This window comes from Arachis duranensis, chromosome 8 (assembly GCF_000817695.3).
Source record: "Arachis duranensis cultivar V14167 chromosome 8, aradu.V14167.gnm2.J7QH, whole genome shotgun sequence".
NCBI classification, from domain to species: domain Eukaryota; kingdom Viridiplantae; phylum Streptophyta; class Magnoliopsida; order Fabales; family Fabaceae; genus Arachis; species Arachis duranensis.
In genome coordinates, this window is record NC_029779.3 from 12,047,509 (window position 1) to 12,067,698 (window position 20,190).

The 20,190-nt window shown below is 34.0% G+C and overlaps 3 protein-coding genes across 3 annotated transcripts in view; 1 reads left to right on the forward strand and 2 right to left on the reverse strand.

The window, feature by feature from the left end:
- Window positions 1-8,481, forward strand: part of LOC107460753 (agamous-like MADS-box protein AGL104) — a 9,938-nt gene extending 1,457 nt beyond the window's left edge. Inside the window, exons 4-12 of the mRNA XM_021128806.2 lie at window positions 257-274; window positions 680-741; window positions 883-910; window positions 1,035-1,096; window positions 1,175-1,274; window positions 1,488-1,538; window positions 1,623-1,720; window positions 1,816-2,069; window positions 8,435-8,481. Coding sequence (XP_020984465.2) covers window positions 257-274; window positions 680-741; window positions 883-910; window positions 1,035-1,096; window positions 1,175-1,274; window positions 1,488-1,538; window positions 1,623-1,720; window positions 1,816-2,069; window positions 8,435-8,481 — 720 coding nt within the window. The remainder of the gene's footprint in view (window positions 1-256; window positions 275-679; window positions 742-882; window positions 911-1,034; window positions 1,097-1,174; window positions 1,275-1,487; window positions 1,539-1,622; window positions 1,721-1,815; window positions 2,070-8,434) is intronic.
- Window positions 8,482-10,919: 2,438 nt separating this feature from the next.
- LOC127741209 (uncharacterized) lies at window positions 10,920-12,631 on the reverse strand. The gene is made up of 2 exons (XM_052253242.1): window positions 12,273-12,631; window positions 10,920-11,118 (listed from the first exon to the last, which is right to left on the reverse strand). Exons 1-2 carry the CDS (start codon window positions 12,629-12,631, stop codon window positions 10,920-10,922), a joined length of 558 nt encoding a protein of 185 aa, XP_052109202.1.
- Window positions 12,632-18,658: 6,027 nt separating this feature from the next.
- LOC107460830 (LOB domain-containing protein 12-like) lies at window positions 18,659-19,832 on the reverse strand. Its single transcript, XM_016079248.3, has one exon. It carries the CDS (start codon window positions 19,527-19,529, stop codon window positions 18,762-18,764), a length of 768 nt encoding a protein of 255 aa, XP_015934734.1. The 5' UTR covers window positions 19,530-19,832; the 3' UTR covers window positions 18,659-18,761.
- Window positions 19,833-20,190: the final 358 nt, after the last annotated feature.

Genomic DNA, 20,190 nt, shown 5'->3' on the forward strand with positions numbered 1-20,190 from the left:
ATTATCTGTGTGAATTTGTCTCTAGAGTGGTGAGTACACGTAGAACTAATAAATTCAAGATGTTCATTGAACGTAATTTGCAATATCCATTTTAGTTTGTCATGTGTTACTTATGTGACAATGAAATTTGGTACTCTGTTTCATTTCTAATATTTTGGGACTAGGTTTTGTATCCTTAAACTTAATTTTAGAGATTAAAATTTATAATTTAAAATATTAACAAAAATAATAAAATTTATTGATTATATAATATTATTATATATATAACAAAGAGGTATAGTAATATCTTGAATATATTTTTTTTATATATGTTTTAGTAACTTGATGTAACTACATCTCAATTAGGGGATGATAGTGGGAATATATAAATAGAAGTATGAAATGCACTTATATTCATATTTATAATTGGACTTTATAATTAATATAATAAACCTGATTTATATTCATGAGTAAAATGTGAATAAAAATTTAATGATGATTAATTTTTCATATTAATGGAAAATTAGATTATTTTCCTTGTTAAGAAAGTTTTGATTATTATATTTTAAAATATTTTATTATTTTGACGTTAAAATATGTAAAACATATATAAATATATGTGGATTAATAAATAGTGGTTAATTTCTTATGGTTATAGAAGATTTTTGCAAAATTTATAATTGTTTGAGCATTTTTGTAGTATTTGCTCCGGACCCTTCAACAATTGAGGAATGAGAATGACATAGCTCTTCAACTAGCCAAGTTTGTCTATTTCTACTCCAGTGTTATTTAAAAAGACTTAATTTTTTAAAAATTATTTTATTTAAAAATTAAAATGATATTTGTTAATACTAAAATATTTGTCTCTTATTTGGGAATGTTTGGTCTAATACTTCAACAAAGTCCGGGAGTCATTAACTCTGAGATTGAAGTAAGCATACTTTGTTATTCCTTGTTAAAATAATTTTGTCACAAGTTATCATTTTCATTTTTTTTAGCCATTACTTTTTTTTTTTCATGATTTTGCATAAATTGAATCTCCTTACTTATATTAGGAACTCCAACAAGAAGTTAGTAGGCTACATCAACAACTTCAACTGGCTGAAGACCAGATAAGGTTTGTTTAAAAGTAACAATACTATAGTTATGTTTATTGTGCTTCTTTTATGATTATTTTCTTCATTTGTGAATTTAGGGCATATGAACCCGATCCATTAAAGATGACATCTATGGAGGAGCTGGAATCTGGTGAAAAGAATCTTATGGAGACTTTGACTCGCGTCATGCAAAGAAAGGTTTGCAATAACATAATCCGCACATGAGTAATTTTTTAAATATATTATTTGATTTGATATATTTCATAAGAATGAACTTAATTTACTACATATATATTAATATATAAAAAAAGAGTTATTTACTTTTATTTCTTAATATCATTCCTTTTTTCAATTTATGTTATTTTTCATCTGATAAACTACATGTTTTATGTTTGTGTATGGTTATTATAGGAATATCTATTGAGCAGCCATTTGCCTACTTATGATCCATCAACTATTCAGGTAAACTACATTCATGTAATTACTAATAATTCAACAAAATTCACACATAAAGAAGTACAATAACAAATTTGAGAATTATGATAGGGGATGGCATCAACTTTTGAGAATGTCGGATGGTTGCAAAATGGCACCCAAAACCACAACCAAATATTTGATGCATCTACTCCTTTGGATCCACTCAGGTTATAATTTTTCTTTTTTTAAATGCCGCCGTTTATTTATTAAAAATAAATAATTGTATAAAGAATCAATAATTTTGTGCACTGTAAATGATTAGGGATTTGCAATCGTCAATTTATGATCCATTTCCACAAGGAACAAATTCACAAAGCGATACAAGAAACATTGGAGAGTGTCACGTGACAAATCAGAATGACACGTGGCCTCAAGGATACACGTTATACTCTCATATGCAGCATGAGATGGTGGGACCTGACGTGTCCAATATGATGACGACACATGGACAAATGAATCTTCCAATCACAGCCTCCAATTTGCAACCATCCAACAATGAAGCCGGAGAATATGACTGTAAACCTCAAAATCAACTTAACACACAATAATAAACTCAACTCCATTCTTAACATGCATAATGTATATTAGATTATTAGTTATATATGAGATGATGATGATCACGTTTATGTATAATGTTTGGGTGAAAGGAATATAAATTATCTGGGTGATCTTTAAGCTCATGAAATTATCAAATTTGTGTTCATTCACTACCACCACATTCAGCCACAAGCTAGCATCCAGAATCACAAATTTAGTTTAGACAAAGAAACAAAAACAATAACAACTAACAAAAATAAAAAAGGAGACTTCGGATGTCAAGAGCAAACCTGCCAACGAATATGAAGCAAGAAGCCGTGAAGAAAGAGACGACGACGGAGAAGATGAAGACACAATGATGATAAAGAGAGAAAGTGCGCAAAGAAAGTGATGGTTAAGAAAGATAGGAGAATTGTAGGAAGGCTGGGGAAGAGAGAAAGAAGAAGCGACATGATATGGTAGGAGAAGAGGTAGGTGGCGACGTGGTGGCTAGCTAGGCAGAAGAGAGATAGAGGGAGGAAGGAGGAAGGAGGAGGAAGCTAAGAAGGAATGAGATAGAGAGGATGAAGAGGGTATTAGGATAAATATGGGCATTATTTGAATTTTGAAATCTAATGAGAGATAGAAATGTTAAAAATTTGTGTCTTAGTATCACACCTCCAAGGAACTACACAAAATATAAATGGCAGAGAAATTGCGACACATATTTCATACTTTTCTGCCCTTTCTTAAAGAAAAAGTCTACAACCAAATTACTAGTCAATTTAGTCGATCTCTTTTATTTTTAACTTTAAAATTTATAAAATTAGTTTAATATTTTTTATGATAAATTTATTTTTTAACTAATTAATTGCAGTTGGTTATACTCCTAACTAATTTTTCATCCTTATACCCTCTTCCTTATCTCTCCTAGCTCTCTCTTTCCTTCTTCCTTTGGAAGCCTTTCTAGTCTCTATCACCATTTCTTCGGACGCTTCTCTTTTGTCTTTGTTGCACCGCTTCTTCTTTCTTTTTGCATCCATCTCATCTTCTTCTTCTCTCTTTGCTAGCCATTCGGTGCTATCTCTTTTATCGTTTTTTCTTCCACCGACGTCATGGTCTTTCCTTTACCCTTTCTTTTCGTTTGATGACATTGTTGCTTTCTTCCCACATTGCTTCTTTGTCATGTATATTTTTATCATGTATCTACGAATTTGTTTTTGCTTTGTGTAAGGGAAAAAAGTTGAATAGGAAAAGAACTAATCAATCATAAAAAAAATAGAGAGAAGAAAATTTTATATAGAGGGAGAAATTTTAGAGAAAAGGATATAATGTACTTTGTTATCTTTTGTTTTGTTTCTCATGATATTCTCTAATTTGGTATGTCATCAAGGACTAATTTGTTGCAATAGTTGAATTCTATTTAAGAATTTGTTACTGGCCAATGAATTGCTACATGCATAAGGCGAGATTCTAACCCCCAACATTTACTTAAATAAATTAGTGAGCCAATAATTACTAGACCAACCCAACTTGTATTATCTTTATTCCTTATCAAATATATTCCTACTATATTTATTTATGTTGTGATAAGATAGCCTGAGGTGGATGCCCATTTTTCACAAGGCTCAACTTTTCAAAGAGAATCTTATTTAATGTAGTTTGAAAAACTACTATCATATACGTATATAAATGAGAAAAACACAGCAAGCAATAAAACAATTCTCTCTCCTTCCTTACGTTACAAATATTTCTCTTTCTCTCTTTTTATCTCTGTGTGGTTTTAAATTACAATAATTATAATATTTATACATATATAATTACTTATATTATAGTGAGATAAGCGCATATTTATATCTCTCTATTTTATATTTATCTTCCTTATTTATTTTACAACACGTTATCAACACGAGATTCTGATCAAATGTTTAGGAAGACTCAGGTAACAAATTTTTATTATGTCGAAACTTTCTCATCCTGAATTTAATGCTCTTGATATATATGGAAACAATTATTTATCAAGGATATTAGATGCTGAAATAATCCATCTTGATTCAATGGATCTTGGAGATACCATTAAGTCTGAAAATAATGCATTCCAGAAGATAAAGCCAAAGCCATGATTTTTTTGTCGTCATCTTGACGAAGGATTGAAAAATGAATATCTCACATTAAAAGATCATGCAGATCTTTGGGAAGACCTTGAAGAAAGGTATAATCATCAAAAGACGGTGATACTTCCTCAAGCCCAATATGAATGGACGCACTTGCGTCTACAGGATTTTAAATCCATAAATGAATATAATTTGGCAATGTTTCGAATCACCTCACGAATAAAATTATGTGGGGAAAAGATATCTGATAATGATATGTTAGAGAAAACTTTGTCGACCTTCCATGCCTCGAATGTGCTCCTGCAGCAGCAATATCGAGAAAAAAGATTTAAAAAAATATTCTAAGTTAATTTCTTGCCTTCTTGTTGCTGAACGCAACAATGAGTTGCTCTTAAAAAAATCATGAAGCACGCCCAGCTAGCGCTATCCCATTTCCTGAAGTAAATGCGGCGAATTACCCCAAAAGAGGTAAATGACAAGGTTTTAATAACAAGAAAAATTATTGAAGGAAAAGGAATTATGTTCAAAAGAGAGGATCTCATCAGAGGTGGGATAAAGAAAGAAATATTGGGCAAAATAAATCAACAGAGGATAAGTGTTTCTGTTGTGGTGAAAAGGGCCATTGGTCGTGTACCTGTCGTACACCAAGGCAACTAGTCGATCTTTATCAAACATCTTTGAAAAAAGACGACAAAGAAGAGGAGACGATTTTCATTTCAAATGATGTTACTGAAAATTCTACCACTCATTATGATGTATCTGATTTCTTTGAGGACCCTGTAGAAAATATTGGTCATTTGATCAATGATAGAATAGTTTAATATGTGAAATTGTTAAGTATTCAAGTAAATAAATAATGTAAAGAGCTTATTGTTAAGTTTCATTTTCTATGTATTTAAGTTTCAAATATGATGTATATAAATAATAAAATATTAATGTTTATGAATTTTGAAATCATTAAATATATCAAGTTTTAAAATAAAATTTTAGTATATGACATTATTTTTATGTACAGTGTTTCTTAGAAAAATAATTCCGATCAAGTATTCAATTTAACTGTGCATACTACTCATTTTATTATTATTATTTCTCTTTGAAAAAAATGGCAAGGATATATAATGAAGATGTATGCCTTGTGGATAGTGCAAGTTCGCACACCATTCTCAAAAGTGATATATATTTTACCCATCTTGTGTCAAAAGAAGAATATGTTAATACTATTATTGGCTCAGACTATGTGATTAAAGGCTCCAGAAGAGCTATAATTTTTGTTTTTTGGAGAAAAAAATTCATAATAAATAATGCACTATTGTCTACCAAATTTCTAAGAGCATGACTATAGCATGACTTTAGAAGCTACAATTCAATTTGGTCATTTTCATCGATTCAAATATAGGAAATGTAGAAAGAAATCAGAATTAAATTAGATAGCAGCATGTGAAGATGAAACTCTTTTATCACAAACATAGCTACAACTACAACAAGCTCAGTCAACATCAACAAGATAGAGATGGTTTATGTAGATACTACAAAGTTGGATTAACGAAGCAAAGTAGGATAAATCTAAAATTGGCATAGAAAATTGAGCCCTAAGTAACATAATCACAAAATCATAGTATACCTGAAATTCACGAAAGGAGTAGACGCGACGAGAGTGACGACGGAAAGAGCTCGTGCAACGAGAGCGGCGGCGGAGAGAGCTCTGCGACGATGGGAGCAGACGCGGCAAAAGCGATAATGGAGGAAGCCATTGAGAGAGGAGTGGATTTTATTTGTGTGGGTGCATGTGAATGGAGTTCAAATTAGGGTCTTATAATAGTTATTTAAATTTGAGTGAATACCCAATCTGACCCTTAACAATTACTTCGAAAGGATTACGAGGCCTCCGACAAAAAAAAACACTCAACCCGGCCTTTGAACTTTATTTTTATGGGAGTGATTAACTCCTGTGCAAAAAAAAAAAACCAAAAAAACACTACCACAGGGACTAATCAATCCCATAAAAATAAATCTTAGGGGCCGAGTTGGTTTATTTTTTGTTAAGAGCCTCGTTGTCTTTTGAGATAATTGTTAGGGATCGTTTAAGGTTTTTCTCTTTAATTTTTTGATAGATTTATTAATTAATTACAAACAAATTTTTTATTGGTGAAAAATTTGAAATCAAATTTCAATTTATAGATAGAATTATTTGTTGGTAAATTTTTGAAAAAACTTTTAATTTTTTTACCAACAAAAAATCCGTTGATATTTTTTACACTAAAATTTTATTAAAAAAATTCACCTATAATGTATTATTTTCTAGTAGTGCGTCACCATAGAAATTGAAAATGGTAGTAAATGAAATTAAAGTACTATTATAAGGGAACTAAAATTGAATAGGAAAAGAATTAATCAAAAAATAAAATTAAAGAAAAAAAATTTTATACTTTTTTTTTCTGTTATATTTTTTTAAATAAGAATACATTTTATTTTTTATAATCAGTGTTTTAATTGAATCTATTTGAATATGAGTTGTTGAGAGTGATGATTTGAGATGATGAGATTGAAAGAGATGAAAAATCAATAGTGGCAATGCTAGTAGGGTGGCATACTACTATGGAGTCAAACTCTAAACTCAATCATATTTTATGGAGTCAAACTCCAAGCTCAATAATATTTTATGGAGGCAAACTCTAAACTCAATAATATAAATATTCAATATATATATACCCATGGGAGAACCCGGGGAATTAAAGTGTTCGGCCACATCTTGCAACAGAGGGTCAACAAATAGTCTCAAATACACAAGTCACATAATAATCTTTTTCCTTTTAAAATAACACTTCAAATCAAAACTCAAATTCTTATAGAAATTTTGGCAGTATCTCCACTAAAACTCGAATTTCTGCCAGCTTTCAAGGATCCTAACCACCAAACTAAACATCTCTCAGTCATTCAAATCATTTTCAGTATCCAATTATTTCAAAATCAAGCAAATACCAATATTAAATCTTTTTCCAAAACCAACCAACTCTAATAGCAAATCATTAATAACAACTAAGCCACACATCTTATACCATATACACAATCCATTAATAATTCGTTCAGTTCATTCCTATCTTAAGGTCTTCTAGCCTAAGTTTTCACGTGACATTAAACATTAACTACGAGAAACCAAAAACATACCTTGGCCGATTCTTCCCTAAGCTCGAAACACCTCAAAAACCTCTCTTTTCACAAGCTCCAAGCTTCCAAACGTCAACTCTTCAAGCCTAATTACCCGGATTTTGTTTCAAACCACCCAATTGAACTCCAAATCAACTAGAACACAATTTATTTCACACAATATCACTATAATCATTATAGGATTTACTAATTCAATGATTCACAAGGGTTCAACAGTTTCTTACTTTACCTACAAATCAATTGGACAAAACCCAGTGATTACTCACTGTTAGAGTTCACCTAAACCACCAAATTCATTCAATTCAACAATACCCATACTCAACAATCACGAAATTGAGGACAGGAAGAAGTGGGCGAGAAATACAAATTTTTTACCACTCTGTTCAAATAGAAATGAAGAGAATTCCAAAATGAACACGTGGCTGCTAACGGCTCGTCAATCGGAGCTCCAAATAGAAAGTTACAGATGATTGAATTTTGGTGGGGAGGGTTAAGGTTTTCGGTGTCGATTTCCTCTTTTCTGCATTCTTGCAACGAAAACCTTGGGGAAGAAAGGTTTGGAGGTAAATTTATATAAGTGGCCTTGGGTTCGGTTTGGGCTCGATTCGACCGGTTCAGCCCGTTAGTCCAGTTTTGGGCCAAAATTTTTAAAATTAGTGTCAAAATTCGTATTTTTAATATTTCTACTCTTTTAAATTATAAAATTTAATTTTTCAAATTTTTTTCAATAATAATTAATTTATTGGCTAATTATTTATTAATTTCGCGGTGTTTATATCTTACCCACCTAATTATGAATTTTGTCCCTATAATTCATATTCAATTACCTAAAAATAGGTGTGGGTAGTCTTTTCTTATTTCTGACTCAAGTTTCCAAGTGTGTTCCTCAATTTTAGCTCAACTCCAAGCAACTTTTACTAATGAGACTTCTTTTCCGCGTAATCGCTTAATTCTAGCATCGTCAATTCGAACTGGAGTCACTTGAAGTGTCAAATCCTCTTTCAATTGAGCTTATTCACGTTCTAAAATGTGGTTAGCATCAGAAGTGTTTTTTCGAAGCTGCGAAACATGAAATACATTGTGCAGGTTCGAAAGATGTGGTGGTAGAGCTATTTGATATGCCACCTTCCTGATTTTCTTTAGGATCTGAAATAGACCGATATAACAAGGATTCAATTTCTTTGCTTTGATCGCTCAACCCACTCCTGTTGTTGGAGTAACTCTTAGGAATATATTGTCTCCTTCATCAAATTCTAACGATTTCCATCTCTGATCGGCGTAGCTCTTTTGGCTACTCTGAGCGGTAAGCATTTAGTTTCGGATTTTCTTAATATGTTCGGCAGTTTTAGCTACTAACTCAGGCCCTAACAAACTTGTTTCCCCTGCTTCATACCAACATAGCAGAGATTGGCACTTTCTCCCATACAGAGTCATTCCGATGCTCGCATGGTAACTGTTATTATATGCAAACTCTACTAGCGGCATATACCGATCCCAACTCGCCGGTTGGTCTAAAACGCAAGCCCTCAACATATCCTCTAGGGTTTGAATTGTCTTCTCCGATTGACCATTGGTTTGAGGATGGTACGCGGTACTTAAACTTAATTGAGTTCCAAATACTTTTTGAAATGCCCCCAAGAATCTTGAAGTGAAACAAAAATCTCTATCGGAGATTATGGTGGTAGGCACACCATGCAACCTTACAATTTTCTTAATGTACAAGCGTGCTAGCTCCTCTAAGGTACAGTTAATCCGAATGGCAAAAAGTGAGCTGATTTTGTCAGCCGATCTACAATCACCCATACCGCGTCAAATCCAGCTCGAGTTCTTGGCAAACCCGACACAAAATCCATGGCGATACTTTTGCATTTCCATTGTGGAATTTCTAAAGGTTGCAATGTTTCGGACGGTCTCTAGTGTTCAATCTTTACTTTCTGACAAGTCATACATTTTGAAACATGTAATGCCACATCATTCTTCATTCTCGGCCACCAGAACATCGCCTTCAGATTATGATACATTTTGGTACTTCCTGAGTGGATAAAGAATCCGCTCCTATGCCCCTCCTTCAAGATATCTTGCTGTAAATTTCCAACATTTGGTACGCAAATCCTTCCCTTGTACCTCCATATTCTGTCTCCGTCCCATGAAACTCTTTATTGCTTTTCTTTCTCAATTGCGGGCAACACCTTCTGTAATTCCTGATCATCTTATTGAGCTTTTAAACTTTTGGACTTAAAGTCACTAAAGATCTATAGTTGGTTCAGGCATACACTCCAATTAGATTATCCAATACCTAGTCTCAATTCCCCAAAATTGCTCACCAATTTCTCTTCCTTAATCATCATCCAAGCGACCGTCATTGACTTCCGACTCAATGCATCCGCTACAACATTCACCTTCCCTGGGTGGTAGCTTAAGTCAAAGTCATAATCCTCCAACAACTTCATCCACCTCCTTTGCCGCATGTTGAGCTCCTTCTGATCAAAGAGATACTTGAGACTCTTGTAATCAGAAAAGACTCGAAACTTCACTCCGTACAAGTAATGCCTCTAAATCTTCAATGCAAATACAACCGCTACCAATTCCAAGTCATGAGTTAGGTAATTCACCTCTGAGGTCTCAGTTGACGCGATGCGTAAGCTACCACGTTCTGGTGTTGCATCAACACACACCCCAAACCTTTCATTGAAGCATCACAATACACTTCAAAAGGCTCATTAGGTTCAAGTAACACAAGCACAGACATTGTAGTCAGCTTCCACTTCAAAGCTTTAAATCTCTCCTCACATTCTGATGTCCAGACAAATGGCACATCCTTTTGAGTTAACTTTGTCAAAGGCAATGCAATTTGTGAAAAGTCCTTCATAAACCTCCAATAATATCTTGCCAAACCTAAGAAGCTTCTAATCTCTGTCACTGATGTACCCCCTTCCATTACTGCCTCAACCTTAGAAGGATCCACATCTATTCCCTACTTACTCACTATGTGATCCAGAAAGTTCACCTCAATCTTCTAGAATTCACATTTAGAAAGTTTAGTGTACAACTTCTTCTCTTTTAGAATCTGTAGCACGATCTGCAAGTGTTCCGTGTGGTCCTCCTCAGTCTTAGAATAGATTAGAATATCATCAATAAAGAAGATGATGAATTTATCTAGGAAAGGACGGAATATCCAGTTCATATAGTCCATGAACACAGCAGGGAAATTGGTTAATCCAAATGACATCGTAGTGTATTCATAGTGACCATATCGAGTTCTGAAAGTGGTTTTTGTAATATCTTCATCTCTTACCCTTATCTGGTGATAACCAGATATTAAGTCAATCTTAGAAAAGACACTAGTTCCTCGCAATTGGTCCATCAGATCATCAACTCTTGGCAACGGGTATTTATTCTTTATAGTTACTTTGTTTAGTTGTCTGTAATCTACGTATAACCGCATATTTCCATCCTTCTTTTTCACTAACAACACCGGCGCTCCTAACGGAGAAACGCTCAGACAAATGAAGTTCTTACTCATTAAATCCTCAAACTGAGCCTTAAGTTCAGCCAGTTCCAAAGGCGACATTCAGTAAGGCGCAATTGAAATTGGTCCTACTCTAGGAACCAGCTCAATCGCAAATTCAATTTCTTGAGAAGGAGAAAATTTAGGTATATCCTCAGGGAATACTTCTGGAAATTCATTCACAACTGAAATCTGATTCAAACTTTGTTCATCATCCGACACACTGGCAATTAATAGTATGAATGCCGAACATTCATTTCCACTTCAATTCACCATGACAGAATTTAAGTAATATCCATTTGCCACCATCGGTCCTTCTGAACCTTCCGAAGTAAATTGCAGTGATCTTTCAGAACAATTGAGCAGAACATGATTCTTTGATAACCAATCCATTCCCAGAATGGGATCAAGACCAGTTATCAGCAGACAAATTAAATCATGGACAAAAGTTTGGTGCTTAATTCGGAACAAAACTTGTTAACAACCTAATCTAGTTACGACAGCCTCAGAGGCAGGAGTATGTACTTGCAGATCATAGGTTAGAATGGTTATCTTCAATCCTAACTCATTGGCTTTGTCAAACGATATAAATGAATGTGATGTCCCAGTATCAAATAAAGCAATTAAGATTTTATCACTAATTTCACATTTACGTCTGATCAGAGTGTTTGACCTCTCAGCACCATTCGCCAACATGGTAAAGACACGTCTCTACTGTTGAACTCTCTCAACTTTCTGTCTCTTCCTCTCTGGAGAATTCCAGGATAGATGTCCGGCTCCACCACAATAGTAGCATATACCCAGTGCAGCTCTACATGGAGTGTTAGGATGATATGCCCCACATCTCCTACATGTCAAGTTATTGGGGGGATTCTAATCTGCTTTCCTTTGCCTCTTCCCTGGTTGTTGTTATTATTGAATCTCTGGAAGTTATTCTGACCCAGTTGTAGTGGGACATAACTGCCTCGCTTGAAATTCTGTCCTCTAGGTGCAAAGTTCCTCCCCTGATCTCTCCTAACAAAAGCTCAATGATCACCCTTATCCAATGCTGCCTTTCTCGCACAATCCTTATTAACTCGACTCTTATTTACCAGTTCAAAGAAAACTCTTATCTCCATTGGCCCCACTATACTCAGAATGTCACTCCGCATACCACCTTCATATTTTATGCATTTTCATTCATCAAAATTCCCTGGAGCACCTTAACAAATTTTAGAGAACTGACATAGTTCCTCAAACCGACTGGTATACTCTGCCACTGACATAGGACCCTGCTTCAGCTGTAATAACTCAAGCTCTTTCGCCGTCCTTACTGAGTTTGAGAAATACTTCTTATAAAACTCGGATTGGAATACATCCTAAGGGATTACAACATTATCTTGCTGCAGAAGGTGTCGGGTCTCCTGCCACCAATACAGAGCTTCACCCATCAGCTGATAAGTAGCAAACTCAACACATTGATCTTCAGGAACTTGTTGCACTTGCAAAGCCCATTCCGTTGCCTGAAACCAATTATCAGCCTCTGTGGGATTCGTGGTTCCTCTAAAAGTTGGTAGGTTTATCTTCAGAAAAGTTGCTAAGGTCATCAGCCTATTTTCGCCATTACTCATGTCTCCATTATTAACTTGCTGACCAATGGTCTCAGCCGTTGCCTGCATAGCAGCCACCATGTTTTCCAAAGTATTCGCAAAGTTCACGGGATTATTCATAGCAGTTTCACGTTCCGCATTAATATTTTGGCCTCTGCCTCGACCACGTCCGCTTCCACGAGTCATCATTTGGTTTCTATTCACACCAAACAAGTGATATTAAGGTGATCAGTCTCAATATCTCAATTCTAATGTTTCAAACTCCCAAATGCATGCTCATAAATGAATATTCCACATATATCAATTAGATATCCTAATTAGCATATACACACCCTTAGAGTATGCCCAGAAGCATAGTCAGTCATTCCCTCAGGCTCTACAGGAACGAACTGCTCTGATACCATAATGTAACACTCTACCAAACAGAGCCTTACGCTTAAGTCATAAAGTAGAGGTGGCGATGTATTACGACCTCTAAAAGAAAAGACTTATATAAATATAGTTGAAAGAGTTCATATCTAGGAGCCTTGAAGAAGAAGTTAAGCAAAAGCAAAAATAGAAAATCATTTGACACTCTCATCGATAATTGTAAAACGGATAGGTAAGATCAAAAGAAGGCTAAAAACATAATATACAGATCAGAGTTCCAAGACATAGATATCAAGCTCCAGACTCGACCTGCAAAGCTAAGGCCGGCCAGAGTATATAATTACATATATTTATACAATCCAAAACATAACTCAAACTACAGAATAAACACCTGTTTCTCCAAGTCAACCTCTAGGAGGGACAAACATAAAATATATGCAGAGGAGAATCTATATACATATATACATAGTATAAATACAAAATACAACATCCCAAAATAACCACACATCGCTTGCATAGGAAACTCTAGACGCTCAGCGAGGTGCCTCTCGACCTGCATCTAAAAAATAACAGAATATATATGGAATGAGAATCGGAGGTTCTCAGCATGGTAAAGGTTCCCGCATAATTAATATAAAAGATCCCGGGAAACCCAGAAGCATTCTTAGAACTTCGATACTCAGATTTAAATCTTAAAGTTTATAAATTGAAAACCATAAATAGGGTAGGTTATCTAAGGTTCTTATTTCTAATTCCTTTCTAACTTAAGCCCTAGTTTCCGCCTTCCTCCAATCCTCCAAAACTCCGGTGCACAGACAAGCAATACAAACACAAGTAGGATACAGATACAGCAGGTAGCAAATATAGCAAGTAAGTATAATAATTACATAGGCAAGCCCAATTAATGCACAATCAAATAAAACACATATTTGCACATGATGTATGCCTGTCCTCTGGCTGATGAGTCTCATTTGTCAATTATATAGCCAATCCGACATGTTCTGGTAGTTAACCATTAGACAATCCCTCTGTGCACGCATCCTCAAGCACAAAAATAATATCTATGGAGTCAAACTCCAAGCACAATAATATAATATTCTACGGAGTCAAACTCCAAGCTCAATAATATTCCATGGAGTCAAACTCTAAGCTCAATAATATTCCATGGAGTCAAACTCCAAACTCAATAATATAATATTCAAAATTCATATATTTTCTAAATAACACTTCAAATCAAAACTCCAATTCTTATAGAAATTTCGGCAGTATCTCCTCTAAAACTCGAATTTCTACCACCTTTCAAGGGTCCCCACCACCAAACCAAACACCTCTCAATCATTCAAATCATTTTCAGTATCAGATTATTTCAAAATCAAACAAAAATCAATATTAAATCTTTTTCCAAAATCAACCAACTCTAATAGCAAATCATTATTAACAACTAAACCACACGTCTTATAGAAAGTTACGTATAGAAAGTTACGGACGATTGAATTTCGGTGGGGAGGGTTGATGTTTTTGGCATCGATTTCCTCTCTTCTGCGTGCTTGCAATGAAACCTTGGGGAAGAAAGGGTTGGAGGTAAATTTATATAAGTGGCATTGGGCCCGGTTTGGGCTCGATTCGATCGGTTCGGTCTTTTAGCCCAATTTTGGGCCAAAATTTCTAAAATTAGTGTCAAAATTTGTATTTTTAATATTTCTACTCCTTTAAATTATAAAATTTAATTTTTCTAATTTTTTTAATAATAATTAATTTATTGGCTAATTATTTATTAATTTCGCGGTGTTTATACGCTGGCTTGTTCAGACTTCAAACTTCTTGTCCATACCGTTGTTTGGTTGTGAATGTTTTAGCCGATTTCAGTTGCAACAACAACAATAATAAAACCTTGTCCCACTAAGTGGGGTCAGCTACATGGATCAAACAACGCCATTGAGCTCTATCATGTATCATGTCTACAAAGATACCGTTTATCTATATATCTCATTTGACCACCTCATGAATAGTCTTCCTAGGTCTTCCTCTGCCTTTTCCCCTTGTCTATCTTTCATCTCATCCACCCTCCTGACTGGGTGCTCTGTCGGTCTTCTTTTCACATGTTCAAACCATCTGAGACGCAATTCTACCATCTTTTTCAAAATAGGTGCTACTCCAACTCTCTCTCTCTCTCTCTGTCTCTCTTATATCTTCGTTCTTTATTCTATCCAATCGCGTATGACCACTAATCAATCTCAACATCTTCATTTTTGCCACGCTTAACTTATGTTCGTACGTGCTCCCCTTTGGCCTCCTAATACTCTGTACTATAAAGCATAACCGATCTGATAACAGTGCAATAGAATTTACCTTTAAGTTTTAAAGGAACTTTTTTTGTCACATATAAAATCAGACGCACTCTGCCATTGACCAACCTGCTTTGATCCTATGATTTATATCCTTTTAATCTCTCTATTATCATGTGTTATGCATCCAAGATACTTAAAACTTTTAACTTTTTGTAGAATGTTTTCTCCAATCTTCACTTCTGTATTAGAATTTTTCCTTCGGCGGCCAAACTTACATTCCATATATTCTGTATTGCTATGGCTTATACACAGATCATATACTTCTAGATCTTCTCTCCATAAATCTAACTGCTTATTTAGATCTTTCCTTGATTCTTCCATAAGGACAAAATCATCAGCAAAAAGCATGCACCATGGCACAAGCTATATACTCTATGAGTACTTCAAAGACTAATGTGAAAAGGTATGAATTTAAGGAAGATCCTTAGTGTACTCCTATACCAATAGAAAATTCCTTTGTCACACCACCTTAAATCTTCACACTAGTTGTAGCTCCATCATACATATCTTTAAGTACACGAATATATGAGATTCTTACTCTCTTTCTTTCTAAAACCTTCCGTAAAACCTCCCTTGGCACCCTATCGTATACTTTTTTCAAATCAATAAACACCACTTTTAGATCTCTTTTATTACTACCATACATCTTCATCATCCTTCTTAACAGGTACGTAGTTTCAGTGGTGGATCTAGCTGGCATAAAACTAAATTGATTCTGTGTTACTTATGTCTCTTGTCTCAACCTCCATTTTATCACCCTTTCCCATAACTTCATGGTATGGCTCATGAGTTTGATCCCTCTATAGTTTTTGCAACTTTGTATATTCTCCTTATTCTTGTAGATAAGTACCAAGGTGCTTTTTTCCCACTCATTTAGCATCTTGTTTGACCTTAAAATCTCATTAAAAAATTTGGTTAACCAACTAATGCCTTTCTCTCCAAGGCCTTCCAAATTTCAATCGGAATATTATCGAGTCCTACAGTCCTGCCATTTTTCATCCGCTTTAGAGCCTCTTTTACCTCGAAGTTCTTCATTATATAACTCGTAGAAGTAGCTCTTCCACCTTTCATTGATCTTCTCATTTTGAACCAAAATCTCTCTATCTTTATTCTTTATGCACTTAACCTGATCCAAGTCTCTCGTTCTTCTTTTTAGCCGTTTTCAATTAAATAAAAAAAGAAGAAGAGTTTTTCCTTTTAATTATGTGATTCAAGTGTACGTTTATGAAACTTACAAAGATGGATGATGTCATCATATAACAATAATCAATAGAGAAATAACAATTATGCTCCCAATTTTTATAATGTCATTTCATACATGTTTTTCTATTTGTTATATAGATAAATTTGTAAAAAAAATAATATTAAAATAAGAGTGACAATTTTTATTCTCTAATCAATATGATGTTAGTGTGAAAATTTTTTCACCAGGGATGTGTATGACTATTTGAGATGGGAGTAAAAAGAAAGATGATTTTGTTATGAATGGTCACTTTTATGTATAAAATTTCAACCCTTTTTTTTATTTTCAACCAAATAAATATAAAAACAACTAAAATTAAATTTAAAATAAAAAAAGTAATAATATAAGATAAAAGAAATCCATAAGAAAATGGAAGAGTTAAAAAAATGCTATTTACATGGTCTCATGCTTAAAATATGATGCAAAATTAATTTGTTTTTGTCGAAGTGTGGAACAATGTGAAGAAGCTCAGGGGCGGAACTAGGATAAAATTTAGGGAACGGCCAAAGTTTAATTTTTTAATATAAAAGGACTAAAATCAAAATTTGAAAGAAGGTTAAATCAAAATCCCTTAAAAAAGCTACGTGAGAGATTCTTATTATAATATTGTTATGTTTATGATAAAATTAAGTATTTATTATTTTTTGGTCATTAGTTATTAGTTAGTCATTTCCTAAGATTTCTCCTATCATTGAAAAGAATAACAATTTTTTTTATCGAAATGAGTAATGAATATAAAATATTTTATATAATTTTTATAAGATACCTAATAGTTTAGACAGTGATGTTTGTGAGTTATTTAAGTTGCAGAAATCCATAATTTAGTTATCGTTTATTGGTATCCAGTTTCCATTATAGTACTATATCGGTTTGAACTCAGACATGGATTTAGTAATTTTCATCATAACTCATAAGCATGTCTGTCTCAGATTTGTTGATGGCAAGCAAATCAAAATTTTAAAATGGATTTTTCTCCAACAAATAAATAACTTGAGCAACGTAAAGAAGATCGAATAATGCTATCCAATCATGTTCACTAATTATCACTACCTGAAAACCAGCGCGACCATAACATAATGGTAATAATGATGACACTTAAAGAAAAGGGTAAGGTGTTAAATACTAGGTAAAGTTTTGATTTACATTTCCAATTCAGAAAACTCCGATCTCGAATATCGATGCAGATCCTAACTTTCTAAAATGCATCTCATTTCCATCCTGAGAATAATTTAGAAAAAGTTCAAACCCAAAAACTAGCCAGTCTCACTCTCACGTAACTACCTCAGATCCCTATCTGTTCTCTCCACTTTCTTCAAGCAAGTATGTGTCTCCTTATAGTTTCTTTGCTCCTCCAACTTGTAAAACTATGATAAGAGACTAAATTAAAGCTATTGTTAGCAAGGTAGAATGAAAATGATGTTTGAATTTATACTCATGCTTATGCATGATCCAAAAGAAGAAAGAATCAATCAATCAAAATCAGTGTTGTGTAACATAACAGAAAGAGATTGTTCTTGACATACATCTAGGTTTTTGCACATGAATAAGATTTGGAGATAATAGATTATAATAAAAGGTAGTACACTAAAGAGTTAACATTAAGTGTTGACTTCAAATATCCACATATACACTATGAAGACTTAACAAATCAAAGTCCTAACTTCAAAGCATATACATTAGACTGATAAAATCAAGGCATAATTTTATGTTCCTCTTTTTCGTAAAGAGTGACATAAAAAGTTAAAAACACACAATTTTTTCTTCTTTTTATTTGTTTTTTATTTCTCCTTTGTGAAGTAGAGACAAGTAGTGAAGATGAAAAAATCAATCACAACTAACCGTGGTTTTCACAAATCAGTCAAATACATAAAGTCTTAAGTATTGTCATGATAAAAGTTGCAAAAATGAACTAAAAAGAATTGAATAAAATAAAATAAAATTATTAAACCATTCTTCAATCTTAAATCATAAGAATAAGAAAAAAATTCAGTCTAATAGAAAATATAAATTCAAAATAAAATTGAAAGAATATATAAAGAGTACATAAAGAATACACAAAAATAAAAAATATTGTATTATGTATTTTTTAATTGAAAACTTACAAAAGTAAAACTAAAATTATATCCGAATTTATATATTTTATTGTACTGAATTTATGATTTGTAAATTTTATGCTATTGTGACGAGTTAAGATCGAAGAATGATTTAATAAAACCTAAGCATAGTAAATTAAAAATCAAAGGCTGTTAACTGTTTAATCTGGTTTAATCATAACAATATCAAGAAGTGGATAAACATAGAGAACACAAACCTAGGTTGACAAATGTTTGAACCGAAGGAGAATGAAATTATGAAATCAGCAACAAGAAGGACCAGTCCTCCTGCTATTCCTACCCTCCTCGCCTTCGAACTTTGCCTGCTTCTGAAACATAAAAGATTGATGATGCGCCTGAATCTGCTGCTGCAAATTATGGTGATGATTATGATGATGGTGATGAAAACTGTGATCAACCGGTCCAAGAGCCAGCGAAGGAGAGACAGCAGAAGCAGCGGAAGAAGAACCAATCGTCATATAGTTCTCAAACCCCAAAATCTCTTGCTGGTGCTGCATAACAGCCTCCTGAAAAGGGGAAACAGAAACAGAAAACGGTTGCAGAGAGTGATGTGAGAGGTTGTTACGATTCAGTTGAGACGGTTGCTGATGGTGTTGGTTGTTAAAGAGCGGGAGAACAGGCGCGTGAGGTGAACCGTTATTATTATTGTTAACGACAACGTAGTTTGCGAGTTCCGTCTTGGCATGGTTAAGTTCAGCCTGAAGCTGTTTGAGCTTGTGCTGGAGAAGTGAAATGAGGCCTACGCATCCGTACACGGGGTCACGGAGACGCGCCTCCGCCTCGTATGCTAGTGACTTCACTGCATCCTCTCGTTGAGCTGCGTTCAGGTCGTTGAGGAGTTTTGCCACGTTGCTTGCTCCGAACACTTTGTGAACGTACGCAAATCTCTGCGGGTTGTCCGGCGGGAAGTACGGCGCGAACACACACTCCTGTGTGCACTTTCTACGCTGAATCTTGCATGCCGCACACGGCGAATTATTTGCGGCAGCCGCCGAAGAAGACGAAGACATTACTTTTGTTTTTTTTCCTTTCTAATTATTAGATATAATAAATTAAATTAAAACCCTACAAAGCATAAGAATTAGAAAGCACTGGTTGAATATGATTTGGTGGAGCAATAGATCCTAAATGGAGGAGTGGTATCTAGTGACCTAAACGTTTTGGGATTAGAGTGAGGGAAGTTGTAGTGGTAGTGGTGATAATGGTTGTTGTTATTATTGTTGTTGGCAATGGCAGTTTTCAGGGTTGAGGGGATTGGGGTTTTGATTATACGGTGCACTCACCACGCCGACTTATACGGGAACACTTACACACATTCCCTCACTTTCTCTTTCTCTTTTTTCTTTCTCTTGTCTTTATACTATCATCATCAAAACTGCATTAATTGCAAATATTTTCCTTTTTTATTTTTGGTATCCATTTTCTAATTGAATTAGAATACCTGTCTATACTTTTTTACTCTCTGCATGTTTTCTCAAAGGTAGTAAATTTCATTCCATGTTTTCTATTTCATATTTGAACTTAATTGATATGGATTATATCCAATTAGATATTAAAATTAATGAATAAATAAGTCAAAATTATTATTAATGTAGAAATATATGATTGTTTATTTACTAATGACATGCATAAATATTTTACTAGTTGACCAATCATACACAGATTGCAAGA